Source organism: Ictalurus furcatus, chromosome 5 (genome assembly GCF_023375685.1).
Source record: "Ictalurus furcatus strain D&B chromosome 5, Billie_1.0, whole genome shotgun sequence".
NCBI classification, from domain to species: domain Eukaryota; kingdom Metazoa; phylum Chordata; class Actinopteri; order Siluriformes; family Ictaluridae; genus Ictalurus; species Ictalurus furcatus.
Window position 1 is genome coordinate 6,203,779 of NC_071259.1, and position 19,413 is coordinate 6,223,191.

The following is a 19,413-nucleotide window of genomic DNA, read 5'->3' on the forward strand; positions in this document are numbered from 1 at the left end:
TAACATACTGCTTTTAAGTTGCACATTGTTATTCGCACAATTTATTAGGAATACAGTATTAATAAGATGTGTTGTAATTAAGTAATACCGCACACACAAGAGTGCTGTTCAGCACGGCTGGGATTTTGCCGCAGGTAATCAAGGCGGGTGTGAGCACTGGGTATCCATAGGACCCCTTTAAAAAAGTTTTTATTCTCATGCATATGTCGTATTCATCCTAATCCTCACTCCATCTCCATCCCCAACCTTATCCTCATCTTCAACCCCATCTCCATCCCTTTCCTCATCAACAGCATCTTCATTTTTATTCTCATCTCCAAAATGGCCTTTTCTGATCATACTGTATGTGACGTGAATCAAGTTTCCAAGCAGATAAAGATGTTCACGTGATGTAAGATGTTCCTAGTTATCTTACCCCAGCATGTATCATCTGAGCCATCAACAGCTGTCTGTATACACATCTCCTTGTACTGAATTCCATTGGAAAAGATACGAATTTCCTGAATCTGTTATAATTCATGTTACATTTATAATTGAATTACATCCAAAAGTTCAAAAAATTCTGGACATATCGATAATAGATATGTCATCTTCATAATAGATGTCATGGCTGAGTATTTTTTTAATTATAAAAATGATTCTATTCTATACAGTAAAGATTTATATAATATTAATAACATTCTTTTGCGTTTGCGAGCCTATTAAAAAATGAGAATTCATGTGTCATGCCATGATATCGTGTCATGCAGCTTAATATGCATCAGTGGTTTCGTTCTGGAAGATTCTGGAATGAGGACAAAAATGGATTGCGTTTGCCACAAGAAGGATTTTTTTCCCCCGCTTTTTAAGATTCACATCTTACAAAATGCTCTTCTTTGAAATTTGAATTCTTCTACATGGAGCTATGGCCAAGGAACTTAAAAGGCATGTCCATCTTGGTACCTCTGGTCACTCTAGATACGCCATGGAACCACACACAAATTCTCAAATTCTAAGAAATGATATGATAATGTTATTCATTGAAGCAAAAAAGTTATCCAATGTCATCTGGGCCTGTGTGAAAATGTATTTGCCCCCATAGTTACTAATTCCCCAAATCTATGAAACGGCATTCGTAATGGGGTTCAGCTGGACTAGATGCAACCAGGCCTGATTACTGCTGGTAAAAGGTTAAAAGGTTTTACCCAGTACGACTCATCCAGGAAGTCACAAAAGAGCCAAGGATACCATCAAAGGAACTACAGGCCTCTCTTGCATCAATAAAGGTCACTGTTCATGACTCCACTCAGAAAGACACTGGGCAAAAATGGCATCCATGGAAGAGTGGTGAGGTGAAAACCACTGCTAACCCAGAAGAACATTAAGGTTCATCTGAATTTTGCCAAAACACACCTTGATGATCAAAATGAACACTGAAATTGCCTCGAGGCAATTCACCTTCATTTAGTCTTAGTGTTGTTTGAGATGGTTCAAATGAGCCCCATGGTCGAAACTCTGGGACCCAGGGTCCCAAGAAGCCAACCATGTGAGACCAACTGATTGTGACCAAGCTTCGGTGCGCTCTCTTCGGCTTGCTTAAGCTTCCACCTTCCCCCTGGCTTTTTGGAGCTCTGGAATTGACACCTTCAAGTTAAATTAGGACTGTAAAAAAAAAAAAAACAGTACTTGAATGAAATATTATCTGAATGTAGTGGCTTGCCCTGTTGCTTTACAACATTCAGGACAGGAGTAATACTGTACATGGAGTACCCTGCGGCTCCTGCTTTTTATTTTGGTAGCCTGTTTTGCTGAGGGCCCACTAGATAGAGTCAAGAGGCCATAGGCAAGTGTAGAAATGCTGCGAAAATGTCTTTAATTTGTTCACAGCTCACAAAGACACAGTTAAATTAAATCCACCTTATTTGGTGGCTCAAGCAATAAAATTTGACAATTTATTTGAAATACCATTTTGTCTTATGCGTCTTCTCTCTGTGTTGATGGCAGCAGGTTTGTGAAGGTGATACCAGATACACAGGCTGGGCTGTGTGAAATGTTGATGGATCAACTCTGTCTTCTGGGTCCCTCTGGGGTGGCAGAACACAAAGAGCAGAGTTAATAATGCTACAAAGATAGATTATAAATATCCTAACAAATCCCAATCTAACCACTGCATATACAGTGCTGTGAAAAAGTATTTGCCTGATTTTTGTTTTTGTGTACATCTCATACTACATTGTTTCAGAAATTTAAACAAAATTTTAGATAAAATAAAGGGGGGTGCACGGTGGCTTAATGGTTAGCACTTTCGCCTCACACCTCCAGGGTCGGGGGTTCAATTCCCACCGTGGCCCTGTGTGTGCGGAGTTTGCATGTTCTCCCCATGCTTCGGGGGTTTCCTCTGGGTACTCCGGTTTCCTCCCCCAGTCTAAAGACATGCATGGTAGGTTGATTGGCATGTCCAAAGTGTCCGTAGTGTATGAATGGGTGTGTGAATGTGTATGTGATTGTGCCCCCTGGCACCCTGTCCAGAGTGTACCCCGTCTCGTGCCCAGTGCTCCCTGGGATAGGCTCCATCTTTCCCTGTGACCCTGAAGGAAGGATAAGCAGTATAGAAGATGGATGGATGGATCAAATAAAGGCAACCTGAGTAAACACAAAATACAGTCTGTAAATGATAATGATATTCAATGAAGCAAAAAAGTTATCCAATATCAACTGGTCCTGTGTGAAAATGTATTTGTAGTTACTGTAGTTACCAATTCCCAAAATCTATGAAACTGCATTCATAATGGGATTCAGCTGGACTAGACACAACCAGGCCTGATTACTGCAAACACTGTTCAATCACATCAACACTTAAATAGAACTTTTTCAACAGCATGAAGTTGGTTAAAAGGTCTTGCCCAGTAACACACTATGCTAAAATTGAAAGAAATTCCAGAAATGATGAGAAAGAAGGTGATTGAAATACATCAGTCTGGGAAGGGTTACAAAGCTATTTCAAAGGCTCTGAGACTACAGTGAGAGCCATTATCTCCAAATGGAAAAACTCAGCACAGTAGTGAACCTTCCCAGAAGTGACTGACCTTCCAAAATTCCTCCAAGAGCACAGCAACTACTCATCCAGCAAGTCACAAAAGAGCCAAGGACAACATCAAAGGACCTACAGGCCTCTCTTGCATCAATAAAGGTCACTGTTCATAACTCCACTATCAGAAAAACACTGGGCAAAAATGGTATCCATGGAAGAGTGGTGAGGTGAAAACCACTGCTAACCCAGAAGAACATTAAGGCTCGTCTGAATTTTGCCAAAACACACCTTGATGATCCTCAAACCTTTTGGGAGAATGTTCTGTGGACTGATGAGTTGAAAGTGGAACTGTTTGGAAGACAGGGGTCTTGTTACATCTGGCTTAAACCAAACACCGACTTCAACTGGATTATGCAGCAAGACAATGATCCAAAGTATAGGAGTAAGTCCTAATCCTAGAAGTAAGTGAAAGACTGATCTCCAGTTATCAGAAGCATTTGGTTGCAGCTATTGCTGCTAGAGGTGGCACAACAAGATTTTAAGTTTAAGGTGGCAATTAGTGTTTCACATTGATGATAGGTGTTGGATAACTTTTTTTTTGGTTCAATAAAAAAATTGAATATTGTGTGTTTACTCAAGTTGTCTATGTTTTATGTTGTATTTCATTTGAAGAGCTAAAACTATTTAATACGAGATCTACACAAAAACAGGAAAAAGACTTTTTCACACCACTATACATACCTTACATACTCTATTTACTGGCATCCTTTGAAATCTCCCTTAAAGCTCTTGACATAGAGCACAGACACTCAGAAAAGACGGCTGTTTATTGCAGATTTGCGTACATGATAAGGTAAGAGGTAATTAGGAGCAGCGTAATTTCGTTTATTGTGTGGTTTGCCTTTTGAAGCTTTTTTTTTTTTTTTACTTTTGTAGGGAACACACACACACACACACACACAGAGAGAGAGAGAGAGAGAGAGAGAGAGAGAGAGAGAGAGAGAGAGAGATACCCTTATAGTTCAAACAGGAAGGAGGAAAAACTTTCTTATTCTTTTCTTTAATAAGAAAGAAATAAAACAGACATTTGACCCTGATGTGACCTTGACTTTGTTTGGATCAATTCCAAAATTTAATCAGCTCATTTGCTGATTAAAATGAACATTCTATATAAATCCTACAAACGTTCAGCCACTTGTTCTTGAGATATCGCGCTAATGAGAATCTCGGACGGACAGACAGACGGACATCTCTAAAACATAATGCCTCCGCCAGCTACTGGTTCAAACTTGAGTATGTGTGTGTTGTTTTTGTGTGTGGCTTTGACTCCACCGTCTATGTCTCTTTCTGGCTCACAGCCCTTACTGAATGAAAAACACAAACATCTCTCTGTTCAGAACCAATGCTTGACCCCACCTCCCCTGCCACAGCTTGGCTTTTCACTTCCTTTTTAACAGAGAGGGAGAGAAAAGTGGGTTTACCTTCCTTTCATACATCATTAAGGAGCAGCTGAATTATTCAGAGAAAGTACTGTAGCTTCCACACAGGATGGGATCTTTTCAGCGGTAAAGACCACCAAGGGGTATTGACAAAAGTTGTACATTTGGCCAAAATAAAAAGCTATCAACAGTTTACTTTCGGTGACCGCATGATAAAAACCAACCCTTCTCTGCGTAATACATGAAGCTGCATCTATATAATTTCTTCATTAAAACCGTACAGTAATCAGAATGTTCTGGAATAGCGCTAGACCAGATGCTAACACATGATAGCAATTTACTGTATTGTGCCTTTAGCAGATTCGGCTTACAACACCGTGCTGGCTTGTGTTTGTATCCTGCCAATTGCGACAAATCCTGAATCGTTTTTAATTACAGGAATATATAATGACCCCTTGTGTGAGTGTGAGAGGGAAAAAACGAAAAATAAAGCACCAAAAGCACCGTAGATACCTTCATAGACAGTCAACCATGCAGAGTGATGAGAATGGCCGATAGAGTTGCCAGCCAAGCACGTGTACACCCCAGCGTCCTCTAAAGACACATTCTTGAGCTGCAGCACCTCCATCTCCTTATCCGTGGTGTTCACGCCTGCCGTCTAGAGACAAGAATCACAGGATGAGGCAGGAGAGCACCAGAAATAAATAAAGAAAAGTATGTGAAAAAAATGGATTGATCATGGAAAGAGACAGAAATCTACATGATTGTTCTTTAAAGATGACCCTGCTGATGAACTGTCGATTAGATATTTGTTAAGGTAGGAGAAATGCACTCGAACTACCAAGGAAATCCACACCTGTGGACAAGCAATCAATTGGTGGATAGAATGAGATAGACTACATGGAACTCCACCCAGCCAGCAGAGAAGAAGCTCACAAAGAGCTGGACTAATGAAAACAAGACACGGTGACAATACAACCTAGAAGAAAGCACGCAGATGGGAAGAGTAGAAACATAAAATGGAAAATAGCATTGAGAAATAAGGAAGAAAGACAGATGGAGAAGTATGCTTTAGGACTGGAGAAAAAGTAGCAGAAGTGGGTGATTTATACTCTCAAGTGGGAGAGAATGGATACAAAACTGGTGGGACAAAAAAAGGCTGCATTATTATTATGGGAGTATAGTGGCTGTGGCCCTACACAATACATTTACAGTGTTCATTTATTTATCCTTAACTGCGTTATGCTGATTATTTGGAACACTGGTGTATATGAAAAGAAAGAAACAAGAACGAAAGACTCAGAGACAAGTTGCCTAAACTGATGAAAGAAGAAACAACACCACATACCTCATAAAGGTTAAGATTAAGTGGAAAAGCTTCTGAAGGCAAGCAAGCAAAATTAATTAGGCAGAGGGCAAGAAATGTACAATTATTAGGAGGGCACAGGGAAATCATGAGGTGGAGAGGTTCAAATACTTCAAGTTGGCTCTGCTAAGTATTCGACAGGTTAATGATTACCTTTATGATTTTGACGTAGGGTAGACGATCTTCTCTCACTTGGCTGCCGTTGACCTCGATGTGTTTCAGCCACTGGATGTGTGCTGGCGGGTGACTACAGACTTTGCACTCGAACTCCACATCACTGCCCACCACTGCTGTACGATTAGCTGGCAGGCCGGGATGGAGGATGGGTCTGTGAGGCGAACGCTCTGGAACACCTGCACAGAAAGGTGAAAAACTGAGAGTCTGAAAAACACACTTTAACAATAATGACTTTTCCACTGTTATTCTATACTAACTTGAGAATTTCTATTACTTGGTTAAAGGTGGGCTGTGGGAAAAGGGTGACAACATAAACAATACTTAGAGAGCACACCAGTCAAATTCCCTGCTACGTTTAAGCATACACTACCATTAAAAATGTGCAATTACTCAGAAATTGCCTTGTTTTTGAAAGAAAATAACAATCAATCCATCCATCCATTTTCTGTACTGCTACATACCATCCTACACATTGTCGCTGGAGCCTATCCCAGGGAACTCGGGCGGGCAACAATGCATTTCTTTGGACTAGAGGAGAATACCAGAGTAAGGCAGGTGTGCTAACCTCTAAGCCACTGTGCCCCCCCAGAAAATCACAATTTCTGTTTCAATTAAACTGAATTAGACTGATCAGAAATATCAGAAATGGTTAATGTTGTAAATGACTATTATAGCTGGAAACTGCTGTTTTTTAATGGAATATCTACATATGCATACAAAGGCCACGTGGCAGTGGGCGCATGGTTGAACGTCAGCTGTGGACGGAGAGGAGGCGGGTCGAACTGCCAGGAGCTCGCGAGACATACACACGCCGCAGAGTACGAACTTGCACTCAACGGAACAAAAGCTGAGTTGAGTTCGTTGAAAGTGCGCTGAAAAGTGTGGACCGAATAAATACGAGCCCAGAGCTTGGCTAAAATCCGACCTGCCTCCCGAATCTTCCTCCACACACTCACACACTGGGGTTCTACAGTGGTGCCAAAACCCAGTTGCTGCTGTTATAGTGAGACTGGAGTTGTGTGGCTGAACGTGACCCTTTTTGCGAGTGGGAGAGGGGACAACTGAAAAATAAAGCACCAAAAAGAACCGTAGATACCTTTATAGACAGTCAACAATGCAGATTGATGAGAAACGCCGATAGGGTTGCCAGCCAAGCACGTGTACATCCCAGCGTCCTCTAAAGACACATTCTTGAGCTGCAGCACCTCCATCTCCTTATCCTTGGTTGTGAGGAATGATCTCTACAGAAAAAAAAAAAGTAATAGGATAAGGCAGGAGAGGACTGGAATAAGTAAAAAAAAAAAAGCACATGGAAAAAATGGATTTATCACAGAAAGAGACAGAAACAGAACAGTTGGGTTTATGAGATTGGCAAATCATTGCATTCTGTTTATATTTACATTTTACTCAGCGTCACAACTTTTTTAGAATTGGGGTTGTATATGAAAAGAAAGAAACAAGAATGAAAGACTCAGAGACAAGTTACCTAAACTGCTTGAAGGCTTCAGAAAAGCCTCTGAAGGCAAGCAAGCAAAACAAATTAGACAGTAAGAAGTGTACACTCATTAGGAGGGCACAGGGAAATCGTGAGGTGGAGAGGTTCAAATACTTCGAGTTGGCTCTGCTGGGTTTTTCCATGGCATCTATACCAGTAGGGAGGAAAATGAGAAGGAGAAGGAGATGTGTTTTCTAACTTCCTGTTAACCTCTTTATCTGTTTATCCATGTGGCTTAAGTATACAATGGGTTACTGTTTACTTGTAAGACTTTGACGTAGGGCAGACCATCTTCTCCCATTTTTCTGCCATTGACCTCGATGTGTTTCAGCCACTGGATGTGTGTTGGCGAGTCACCATAGACTTTGCACTCAAACTCCACATCGCTGCCCACCACTGCTGTACGATTAGCAGGCAGGCCGGCTTGGAGGATGGGTCTGTGAGGCAGACGCTCTGAAACACACACACACACAATGGTGAAAAACTGAGAGTCTGAAAAACACACTTTAACAATAATGACTTTTCCTCGGTTGTTCTATGGCTACTGTTGTTTTGAGAAATAAAGGCTATTCCATGTGAAAAAATTCACAAGAAACTGAAAATATCGTACAAAAGGTGTATACTACTCCTTTCATGGAACAGCACAAACTGGCTCTAAGCGGAATAGAAGAAGAAGGGGGAGGGCAGGAGAATAAAACCGTCAGAGTCTCTATTTTGAGAAACAGATACCTCACAGGTCAATAGCTAACAGCTTTATTAAACAGTACCCTCAAAACACCTTCAACAGTGAAGAAGTGACTTCAGGACTTCAGAGCATTTGTGAGATGCAGAGCAAAGATGCTGGAGGAGTGCTTGACGCCATCGGTCAAGCATGGTGGAGGAAATGTGCTTTGATGCTGTTAACAGGATATTTCTACAGGGTAAAAGGAAATCTTAAACAAAGAAGGCCATACAATACAATTTGGATGCTGCTTGATTGGCGCCACTTTCCTCCTACAAGACAAAGCACTCCTACAAATTATCCATCCAGCCATCTTACACTTACAACCCATCGCAGATAGTCAATATATATATATATATATATATATAATTTTTTTTCACTTTGCAATTTATTTGATGAATAAAAATAGTTTTCATGGAAAAAAAGTGATTCCAATCTTTTAGTAGTATACATTACTCTGATCAATTATCCACACAGTTACACATCTACACAGTCTACAGGGACACCATCAATTCAAAATGCCTTTGCGCTAAGGGTGCCAGTGAAAACTGTAGAAAATATAACAAACTTCCTGTACACAGCTTATGCTAAAGGAGGAGAGGTTGCTAGGTTCTGCATCTGGAGCACCAAGATGGGTTTAGAGTGCCTGTTTTTATTCTCGCTGCGCACTTTGGCACTGCAGATTAGTCTCAAAAACAGACTTAACGAGCAGTAAAGAAAGGAATAAGCATGGATATCGAAGGTGAAGAAAACAGGTAAACTCACCAACAATGTCTAACTGATAGGTGTGGTCGATGCTGCCATACTTATTTTCCGCCACACAGGTGTAGTTACCTCTGTCTGAGGGCACCACCGATTCCATTACGATCGACCATGAGTTCTTTCGTACCTGCGAAAAGAAAGCCATTCGTTTGTCTTATTTCACTGCTAATTATTTGTACATTTAATCTCTGTGTAAAAGGGATGAATGCAGAAAGCAGCAGAAATATGCAAAGGATAGAATGTTACACATGATCAGGAACTAACAACATGCTGCTGAATCATCCGAAGCTAAATCTGTTTAACAGGAGGAATTTGGCAATAGACCTGGATGAAATCTCTCCAATAGCTGATGAAGCCTAATTGGTGGCAAGTACCTAAACTATGCTATGGAAAAACAGCTATTTCTACCGATGCAGAACCCTATTAAAGTCTCAAAATGTATTTCTTATTTTAGGATATTGTTAAAGCTCCATCATATAATGTCTGTATTGTTATCTGATTAGCCACTGCAAAGATCGGTTCTTGTTTCCAAGTTCTTATTAGGGAGAAAGCTTTGGAGCATTTTGGACTGTTCTGTTTAAATGGGAGTTATAGCAGCTTCAGCTGCATGATCCCAGATGCGGTCGGTTGTATCAAACAATAGCTTGATGCTTCCAGGTCAGTTCTGCATTGAAACCTGTATATTAAAGAACCCAATGCATCTGTGTGTGGGGACAGGTGTTAACTTTCAACCGGTGCTAGTGTGGACAGCAAATTAGGATAAAAAAAAAAAACCAAACAAACATTTATACACTTTCAGATATTTAAGGAATACTTTAAATCCTATAGTCAGTGCAGCATACACTCTGTTCTTACCTTAAAGCCTCCCACGCGCTGGTCTTCCTTAAACTCCCTGCCGTTCTTCAGCCACTTGAGCGTGGGTGTCGGGTTTCCGATGGCCATACAGTGTAATTTGACGGTATTGCTGGCTCCAACCATGCGGAGCTTCTTCTCCATCTTCTCAGGCTGAGCCCACTCCGGAGCCTTTGCTGAAATGACGAGGGGTGTGAAGGAAAGGGAGATAACGTAGTGAAACCAAAAGAAATGGTGAAGAATGCGAACAATTTTAGAGACAGGCAAACTTCACAGAGAGTCGTCTGGGGCATATTCAGTGATAAAGTAGAGTTACTGAGTTCTTACTTTTTATCCATTTATAGTTACTGTGGCGTGGTTTAACGGGAGTCTGCAGCAGGAGTGCTGGCAAATGCGCAAATGAATGTGGCACACCTGATACCTGAATATACGTGCTACATATATAAACAAAGGTCTCTCTCTCTCTCTTTCTCTTTCTCTATCTATCTAGTCAGAACACTTGCTAACTGTTACAAAGTGCTGACACTAGAGAATGCTTCCAAAAATGTTAATTAAATGTCTCCTCACAGAAAACTTGACCAAATCAACAATTACAAAATTATGCAGCGTGTCCACCATCCAAATCATTGTATAAGTTATTACTATAGAAACAATACTGTATTAGAACGAGCACACTAATATAAACTTTGCAGTTGGTGCTACGGTCAGAGCTGCTGTTATAAAAAATTAATCACCACCTCCTGACCAGTCCGAACTGAGATTTCAACAACACTGTCGCATCACAATCACATAATTTACAGATGGTGTATTAAATCAAAATCAAAGTAAGAAGAGTGCTAATTTAGAGTTCATTCATGTAACAGTGTATATATTTATGGGTCTACAGAGTGCTATCACACTCACGTGATAGCTCTTGGCCACTGGAACGCTTCACTTTCTCTGAAGAAGACTCGTCGTCGTTGTCATCTTCAAACGCAAATGCTAAGAAATATTTTTTTTAAAAACACACACACACACAGCTCAGAAAGTGTTCAACAGCTAGACAAGCTAATGAGGTCTTATACTACAAAACTAGCAGACCTGAGTCAGCTAGTTCCACTCCCTCGATGTCTAGCTGACCATTGCGATGATGAGTGTGTTCCCCGTCAGCAAGGGGAACTTGGTCCTTGGTCCAGCTCACTTCTTGAGGCTCTTCTATACTCATACACTTCAGATATAGGTTATCTTCCTCATGCAGGGTGTGTGCAGCCGTTTCTAGCAGGGCAATTCCACACAACACACACAAGATAGATAAAATAGTATACAAAGAGGATGGAAAAAGATCTGGATGACAGGAAATCTATTCCACTTTTTCACTGTAGGGCCAAACGTTTCTGAACAAACATTTACATCAAAATCAATGCAGGAAGAGTGCCAATATATTTGTAACAGTGTCACAGGATGTAAAATATAGTAAGAACCCGTCAACACATCAAGACTAATCTACCAATCGCTTTCTAATCCCTTTCCAGAACCTTCAAACTGACTGTCCCCCACTGGTGGAATGAACTTCCAACCTCAGTCCAGGCAGCACAATCTGTCACTATCTTCAAAAAACAGCTAATGACCCACCTCTTCCGTGAACAGTTAACTAACCCCTAACTTGCCCCCATATACAGTGGCAAGAAAAAGTATGTGAACCTTTTGGAATTCCATGGTTTTCTGAATAAATTTGTCATAAAATGTGATCTGATCTTCATCCAAGTCAAGGGTATTGACAAATATAATGTGTCTAAAATAATGACACAAAAAAATTCTGATCCCTCATGTTTTTATTGAGAAGAACAAAAAAAAAACTCCTAGTGCTTGTGGAAAAAGAGTTAATGACCTCAAAAAAGCTAATTGGAGTCTTGTTAAGAAAATGAGTTTGGAGGTGTGGACTACAGCTACTTTGACTGATAAAAACCCCTCAAACCTTTGGAGTTTGCTCTGCACAAGAAGCACACGCTTATGTGAGCCATGCCTCGCCACAAAGAGCTTTTCAGAGGATCTACGATCAAGAATTGTTGATTTACATAAAGCTGGCAAAGGTTACAAAGTTATTTCAAAGACTTTAGAAATTCACCAGTCTACAGTTTGGCAAACATTCTACAAATGGAGACACTTTGGGACTGTTGCTACTGTACCAAGAATTGGGCGCCCAGTCAAAATGACACCAAGAGCACAACGAAGACTCATCAATGAGGTAAAGAAACAACCCCGAATGACAGCCAAAGCTTTGAAGGCATCATTGGAACTGGCTAACATCTCTGTTCATGAGTGGGAGAGGGGACAACTGAAAAATAAAGCACCAAAAAGAACCGTAGATACCTTTATAGACAGTCAACAATGCAGAGTGATGAGAATGGCCGATAGCGTTGCCAGCCAAGCACGTGTACACCCCAGCATCCTCTAAAGACACATTCTTGAGCTGCAGCACTTCCATCTCCTTATCCGTGGTTGTGAGGAATGATCTCTACAGAAAAAAAAAATCATAGGATAAGGCAGGAGAGGATTGGAATAAGTAAAAAAAAAGCATGTGGAAAAAATGGATTTATCACAGAAATTTATCCATGTGGCTTAAGTATACAACGGGTTACTGTTTACTTGTAAGACTTTGACGTAGGGCAGGCCATCTTCTCCCATTTTTCTGCCATTGACCTCGATGTGTTTCAGCCACTGGATGTGTGTTGGCAAGTCACCATAGACTTTGCACTCAAACTCCACATCGCTGCCCACCACTGCTGTACGATTAGCAGGCAGGCCGGCTTGGAGGATGGGTCTGTGAGGCGAACGCTCTGAAACACATGCACACAATGGTGAAAAACTGAGAGTCTGAAAAACACACTTTAACAATAATGACTTTTCGACTGTTATTCTATGCTAACTTGAGAATTTCTATTACTTGCTTAAAGGTGGGCTGTAGGAAGGGGTGAAAAGCTTAGAGGCTTAAAAAACATACTTTAACAGCACCATAATGACTTTAACCAACATCAGATTAGAGTCTGCCCAAATGCTTCTAGGGCAACTTCAGAACTTCTGCTACTCAGTGGTTAAAGCTGGGCTGTGTGAGGAGGCGACTGCATAAACAAGTGCTTATATAAATGACACCGAATTGTAAGGGGCGTAAGAGTGAAAATGTGTGCATGCATGTGCGTACCTGTATATGTGCAGTCATGTGGCCTAATTTAAAATGATCCCACCTTGCATCTGATTAAATCCACTTGATATAATGTCTACAAATTTGGCCTTTTCTTTAGACCTTTTATTTTCTCTAAACTGACGAAATTGATCTGGTGATTTAAAAGCTAAAGACAGGATTTAACATGGTTGAACACGTCCGGTACAACAAGAGCATGATTGCAAACATGTTCAAAGCATGTAGTAAATATACAATTAACTAATCCTGCAACGAGCATGTAAAAGACAGGAATAAGCATGGATGTCAAAGTTGAAGAAAACAGGTGAACCTATATCAACAACGTCCAACTGATGGGTGTGGTTGATGCTGCCGTGCTTATTTTCCACCACGCAGGTGTAGTTGCCGCTGTCTGAGGGCACCACCGATTCCATTACGATCGACCACAAGCTCTCTCGCAGCTGCACGTAAAGAAAGTCATTCCTTTCGTATTTGTGTTCACAGCGTATTATCTGTAACTTTAATCTCTGTGCACAAGGGTTGAATGTAAGACTTTCATAGACCTTATTTTACTGTGACAAACAACTTAAAAGAAAGGGATTTAATACGAACGTTTAGAGAGAGAGAGAGAGAGAGAGAGTTCAGGAAGGCCATTTTAACATCATTAGAAATCAGCAGCAGAAATATGCAAAGGATAGAATGTTACAAATGATCAGGAAATAACGACAAACATCAGAAGCTGAATATGTTTAACATTAAGGCCAATAGACATTAAGGCCAATCAACATGTCCAATGAAACCTAACTAGTTACATATACTTAAACTATACTATGAGAAGAAATGATTTCTCTAGATTCAGAAACTAGTCTTCTTGAAAAAAATTCTTATTTCTTATTAGATATTGTTCAGATTATTTTAGATATTGTACAGCTCCATCTTGTTTATTTTATTAGCCAATTCAAAGCCATGGCAAACATCAGTTGTGCTTCCAAAGTTCTTATTAAGGGAAACGATAAAGGGCATTTTGGACGACCCCAAGCAGTGCAGCCTGGAGATTGCTGAGGATGGTGCAACTTGAAGTACCATGGAAATGGTTTTGGACCTCAATTCCACATGGACATTCTCGCTGTGGTTGCTGGGATTACAGTTGCTGCTGTGGCCTTAGGACTGCAATTACCACATACAATTTTGCACTCAAGTCTCCTTTAGTGAACAGTGGACTAGTTAAAAAAAACAGATTTCATATAAAAACCATAATGAACTTTCTTTTACTTTCACACTATCCGTTATTACCCAGATGAGGATGGGTTCCCTTCTAAGTCTGGTTCCTCTCAAGGTTTCTTCCTCATATCATCTTAGGGAGTTTTTCCTTGCTACCATCGCCACTGGCTTGCTCATTAGGATAAATTCACATGCTTAAAATCTGTATCCTGTGTTTATATGTTTCTGTAAAGCTGCTTTGAGACAATGTCCATTGTTAAAAGTGCTATACAAATTAAATGTAATTTAATGTAATTTTATTTTGATGGGGTTCTGTTTTAATGGGAGTTATAGCTGTTCCAGTTGCAGGCTGTTCCAGAAGCTCTTGACCTGTAACTGCATAATTTTATGTATTGCACTGCTGCCACATGATTGGCTCATTGGATAACTCCATGACTAAGCTGAAGCTTCCAGGTCAGACATACTACAGAGTTCTGTCCTGAAGCCCTGTATATTTAAAAAAAAAAAACTCATTGTGTTTTTTAAATATAGACATAGATGATGACAAATAAAAGCACACTTTCAGTACACTGTGCACTCAGTTCTCACCTTAAAGCCTCCTATTCGCTGGTCTTTCTTAAACACCTTGTCGTTCTTCAGCCACTTGAGCATGGGTGTTGGGTTACCAATGGCTAAGCAGCGGAATCTGACGGTTCTGCCAGTCGGAACAATATAAATCTTCTTCATCCTCTCAGGCCGAGCCCATTCTGGCACTGTTGCTAAAAATGAAGAGGATGGATGGAAAGGTAGATAAGGAGATAAGGCAGCAGGATCTCAGGCAAAGTAAGCATGGTGACCCCCAGTAGGGCCCAGTTAAACTATTTCCTACTTTAATCCTGACAGGATTTACCCTGGAAACTTCACCCTGGGGCTAATCCATGTAAAACCACTGGAGGCCTCTTGACTGACCATCTCAGATGCTTCATACTTTCTGGAAATAATGTCACTATTCCCAAGAAATAATGTGCCAAATTTCAATTTTGAATCTGCATTATTTTATGAGCTATACAGGCTTTAATAAAGGACCTGTAAAAAGGACCTGTAAAATCGAGTGCAACAGCAAAAGTTACAAAGTTCCATAAGTCATTTCTTTTGAACTATTCATGCTAGATGCTGTTCTCTAGTATAGGATGTCTTTAACTTCCACAGTTACATATTTGTCACATTTCCCATCCTGCACTGCGGCCTACAAACATGACCGCCATGGACTACACTTCCCAGAACATTCACATTCATGCTAATCACACACACCTGCATCAATTTCACAGTACTCACAACCACAATATAAAAGGACTGTTTGAACACTATGACTTCGCGTAGTATTGAGTTTTACTCACTTACCAAGCGGTTGTCCTTTGTTCTCGTTTATCGTTTCTTGACTCTGATTATTGCCTCGCCCTATTTATGCCTGTTTGCCGATCGTCTGACCTTTTGCATGTTTTGACCACGTTTTGGATTACTGATTTGGATTTGTCTGCCTTTTGTCTCCTTTAATAAAACTGCTTAACTGCACTTGCATCCATCCTAATCTCCATTACGTGAGTATCGTGACATTCATGAAGTGTTAGAAATAAATAATAATAAAAAAAAATCCCACCTATATTTCAAATGCATATTGCCCATGTATGACAAGGTCTACCATTTAAAAAATACCACTTGAAAGAATAAGGAGATCCACAGAATATGACTTTCATGAAAAGTTTGTCAAATAAAATTTGAGCTCTAACAATAACCGATTAATGGACTATAATACAATCCTCTGATTCCAAGATGGGATTAAATTGGATCAAACATCCATTTATTTATTTTTATTTTATTTATTTTTTATTTATTTATTTATTTATTTATTTAAAAAGGAGCCTGAGGGGAATGGATGCGCTCCTCATACTCACTTCAAGCCATTTGCTATTATGAATGACTGACATGCCCGGAAGTCACGTTAATAATATCAGATTATGACAGGAAATTGCTTTGTTTCTGTACTTGTCACAAATGTGTAACGGCACAGTGGTACTGTACTGATTGTTGATGGTGTGAGCAGTCATACTGATATGACTCTTGGTTAATTCCTGACTTTCAGAGTAGGGGGTTTGTTTGTTTTTTGTCCAGTCAGAACTCAGACATACCAAGGTACAAGCTTTAGTAAGATGGAACAATATTTAAATTAGATAAAGGTAAAGCTAAACAGGAGAAAAGCTTCAAACAGGCTTCTGATTACTAGCTATGGATTCTACTCTGCATCCGTTGGGGAATTAAAGAACGATGAATACAGGAGTGACAAAAGCAAAAATGTGGACATGTTGGGTGTCTGGAGGTGTCTGTGTTGACATGCACCACATAAAATGACTAAAGCAACTACTGAAAATCTAGGGTTTAATTACATTCCCCAAAAAACTAAATGCAGGTCTTAATTAATGTATAAAAAAAAGGTATACTTTTACTCCTACAAGTTTTAGACAACCTTCCAAAGCAAAGTTTAAATCCACTCAAGCACACTGCATGTATTTGATAAGGTAAAGCATTTATAAAGGGGTTCCTCACTTCATGTATAGGGTTTTTTTTTTTTTTAATTATGTAAGTTCCTCACCTTGCTCTGGGCTGGCCGGCCCGGTGTGACCCTGCAGAGGCTGGGTTAGAAGAACCGAGAACAGAAGCAGCATGACCTTCATTGTGTTCTTCATCATGCTCCAGTACAGCAGAGCTCGTTGCCTGGTGTAGCTCTTCATACACACAGCTAGGACATCACACACAGTATTAGACACTACATATTCTACCTAATGCATAAGAGAACTGCACGTTGACCAGGGTAAAGTGGTCACTGAAAGTAAGTGAGTGACGTGCTGGCACTGTGTGAAGCTGAAGAGAAAATGTACACTATAAAACCCTCATTGGTGTGGTCTGTTTTAGGAAAATCACAGAACAAAAAATGTCCCAACCACTTTGCCACAACTTATGTTGAAATATCCCAGCATTTGAAGTTGACACGGGAACATACATTATATGGTCAAAAGTATGTGGACACCTGACCTTCACACCCAAGTGGTTCTTCACTAAACTGTTGCCACAACTGTGCATAAAGCCAGCTCCAGGAACACATGGTTTACCAAAGCTGGAGTTGAAGAATGTGAGTATCTTGCACAGAGCCCTGATCTCAAGCCCACTGAACACCTTTAAGATGAACTGAAATGCTGACTGCACCCTAGATCTCCTCGCCTGACATCAGTGCGTGACTTCACGTGTGGCTGAACGAGCACAAATCCCCACAGTCATGCTCCAAAATCTATTGGAAAGCCTTCCCTGAAGAGTGGAGGTTATTATACAGTAACAGCAAACACATATGGGTGTGATGGTCAGATGTCCACAAACGTTTGCCAATATAGTAGTATAGTATGCCTGTAAAAGCTTGGCAAATTCGTTCCATAATTAAATAAATAAATAATATAAATATAAACCTGTTTTTATTTAGACTACAAAATAGGCTAAAATTATTCTAACCATGTCTAAGGTCAGTTATACTTCATACATATAACATATACAGTATGTTACTATATACTACAAGAGGTAAACATATTAAGTAACCTAGTAAGCCAAATAAACTTTATTTATTTATTTATTTATTTATTTATTTTTGCTTGAGCACCACATAGCTAACAGTTTTTGTCCTGATCATTTATCTACCACATATTAATGTATTTATTTATTCATTAACTAGCACATTTTAGCTTAAACATGTCACCTGAGGTACTCACCTGTGAAAGAATTTGTATTGCTTTACTTCCTCGGTGTGAGGCTTTTCTAAAAGGGAGACTCCAGAGTTGCGCGCGAGCCGCTCCGCTACAACGCTGGGAAGACGCCAGCGCACGCTCACAGGCACGCATACGCGCTTTTGCGCTTGCTTCGACTGTCTAACCCTGGCAGCACCGCAGCACTTCCAGCTTCTCCAGGAGGTGCATTGTAGGGTTGTAGTTTTAAGAGGCGCACTGTTTATTTATTTGTATTTTATTTAATGTATTTATTTTTAAAGAAAGCTTGTCAGAATGACACACATGGCATCTGGTTCAGACTAGAGGGACTGGGATGAGCACTGGGATCCCACAAGAAGCAACAAAAGCAGAAGGTTTTTAATTTCATAAGAGCGATCAGATATGAAGCGCAGATCCAGGCTGAAAGCACATCATGTGGCGTTTCTTAGAAACTGCCTGGTCAACATCATTAGTCGGAAAATATTGCGTGCAGGTGCAAACAGTCCAGTAGATGGGGCACGGTGGCTGACTGGAATAAAGTTGGTTTGACGCTGGACGTTCGATATTCGCAGATATGCGGAAATTAAGGGACCGTCTGTAAAGTTACATACGACATTGTTGTACACGTTTCTAACTTCAATAACATTTGAAGGGAATGACTTACAGTCATATAACCAACTGTAAAATGTTCATGTAGGTGTCAGCTATAACGCACACTTTTAGATTTTTGATATTTAATAAAACAAACTATTAAATCATATATAAAATTTGATATGAATTTCACTACAGAATTGGCCCATAAACAAAATATACCATAATTTAAAGCTCAATAGCATTTGAAGGGAATGACTTACAGTCACACAACTAACTGTAAAGTGTCCATCTAGGTGTCAGGTATGAGGCACAACTTTTAGATTTTTGATATTTAATAAAATAAACTATTAAATCTCACGTAAATTTGACGTGTTACATTACTGAATGAGCTCATAAGCAAAATATACCATTATTTAAAGCTCAATAGCATTTGAAGGGAATGACTTACAGTCACAAAACCAACTGTAAAGTGTTCATCTAGGTGTCAGGTATGACGCACACCTTTTAGATTTTTTTATATTTAACCCTACAATGCATGAACCAAAAAAACCTACACAAATGCATAAAGGGGGTCAAAATGACCCTTACTGGACTGAATGGTTTTCTTCAAAAAATAGATGTCCTATTAATTATATAATTAAAAGAACTGATGATACACGAATTTTTTAATATTTCAAACATTTTTATTTGTTTTCTTTTAATTCATTTATGTACATGTTTAGATTGTGGATGGGAGCCAAAGGAATTCAAAATTATTTACATAGGCAGTACTTACAGTCAACCTTTTGAGCCCTTTTGAACTGCTTCTCTGACATAGAAAGGCATGCCACATGAAAC

The 19,413-nt window shown here is 39.8% G+C and overlaps 1 protein-coding gene across 23 annotated transcripts; it reads right to left on the reverse strand.

Moving 5' to 3' along the window:
• On the reverse strand, window positions 1–18,672 carry LOC128607532 (fibroblast growth factor receptor 4). Of its 23 annotated transcripts, XR_008385895.1 has the most exons (19): window positions 17,267–17,516; window positions 16,827–16,973; window positions 14,789–14,958; window positions 13,311–13,440; window positions 12,448–12,638; window positions 12,172–12,316; window positions 10,903–11,076; window positions 10,726–10,803; window positions 9,826–9,998; window positions 8,974–9,097; window positions 7,750–7,940; window positions 7,089–7,233; window positions 5,969–6,168; window positions 4,963–5,107; window positions 3,299–3,465; window positions 3,066–3,202; window positions 2,736–2,815; window positions 2,516–2,622; window positions 2,042–2,063 (listed from the first exon to the last, which is right to left on the reverse strand). XR_008385895.1 is itself a non-coding variant. In XM_053624451.1 (17 exons), the coding sequence occupies exons 1-17, from the start codon at window positions 17,334–17,336 to the stop codon at window positions 1,626–1,628; spliced, it is 2,325 nt and encodes a 774-aa protein (XP_053480426.1). In that variant the 5' UTR covers window positions 17,337–17,516; the 3' UTR covers window positions 1–1,625. The 23 variants fall into 23 exon arrangements, 13 of the variants coding, with proteins under 13 accessions (XP_053480426.1, XP_053480424.1, XP_053480423.1 ...); XR_008385890.1 differs by lacking the exons at window positions 2,736–2,815; window positions 3,066–3,202; window positions 3,299–3,465 and adding exons at window positions 1–1,296; window positions 1,438–1,641 and having other exon boundaries at window positions 1,945–2,063; XR_008385888.1 differs by lacking the exons at window positions 2,736–2,815; window positions 3,066–3,202; window positions 3,299–3,465 and adding exons at window positions 1–1,296; window positions 1,393–1,641 and having other exon boundaries at window positions 1,945–2,063.
• Window positions 18,673–19,413: the final 741 nt, after the last annotated feature.

Excerpts from the sequence above, each read along its gene's own strand:
- LOC128607532 (XM_053624448.1), bottom strand. The coding sequence starts at position 17,336 with ATGTGTTCCTGGAGCTGGCTTTATGCACAGTTGTGGCAACAGTTTAGT. Across the intron at positions 2,064-2,515 it reads AGCACTGGGCACGAGACGGG|AGGGACCCAGAAGACAGAGT; the intron begins GTACACTCTGGA and ends CTGCCACCCCAG. Across the intron at positions 1,838-1,944 it reads AAGACGCATAAGACAAAATG|CATTTCTACACTTGCCTATG; the intron begins GTATTTCAAATA and ends ACATTTTCGCAG.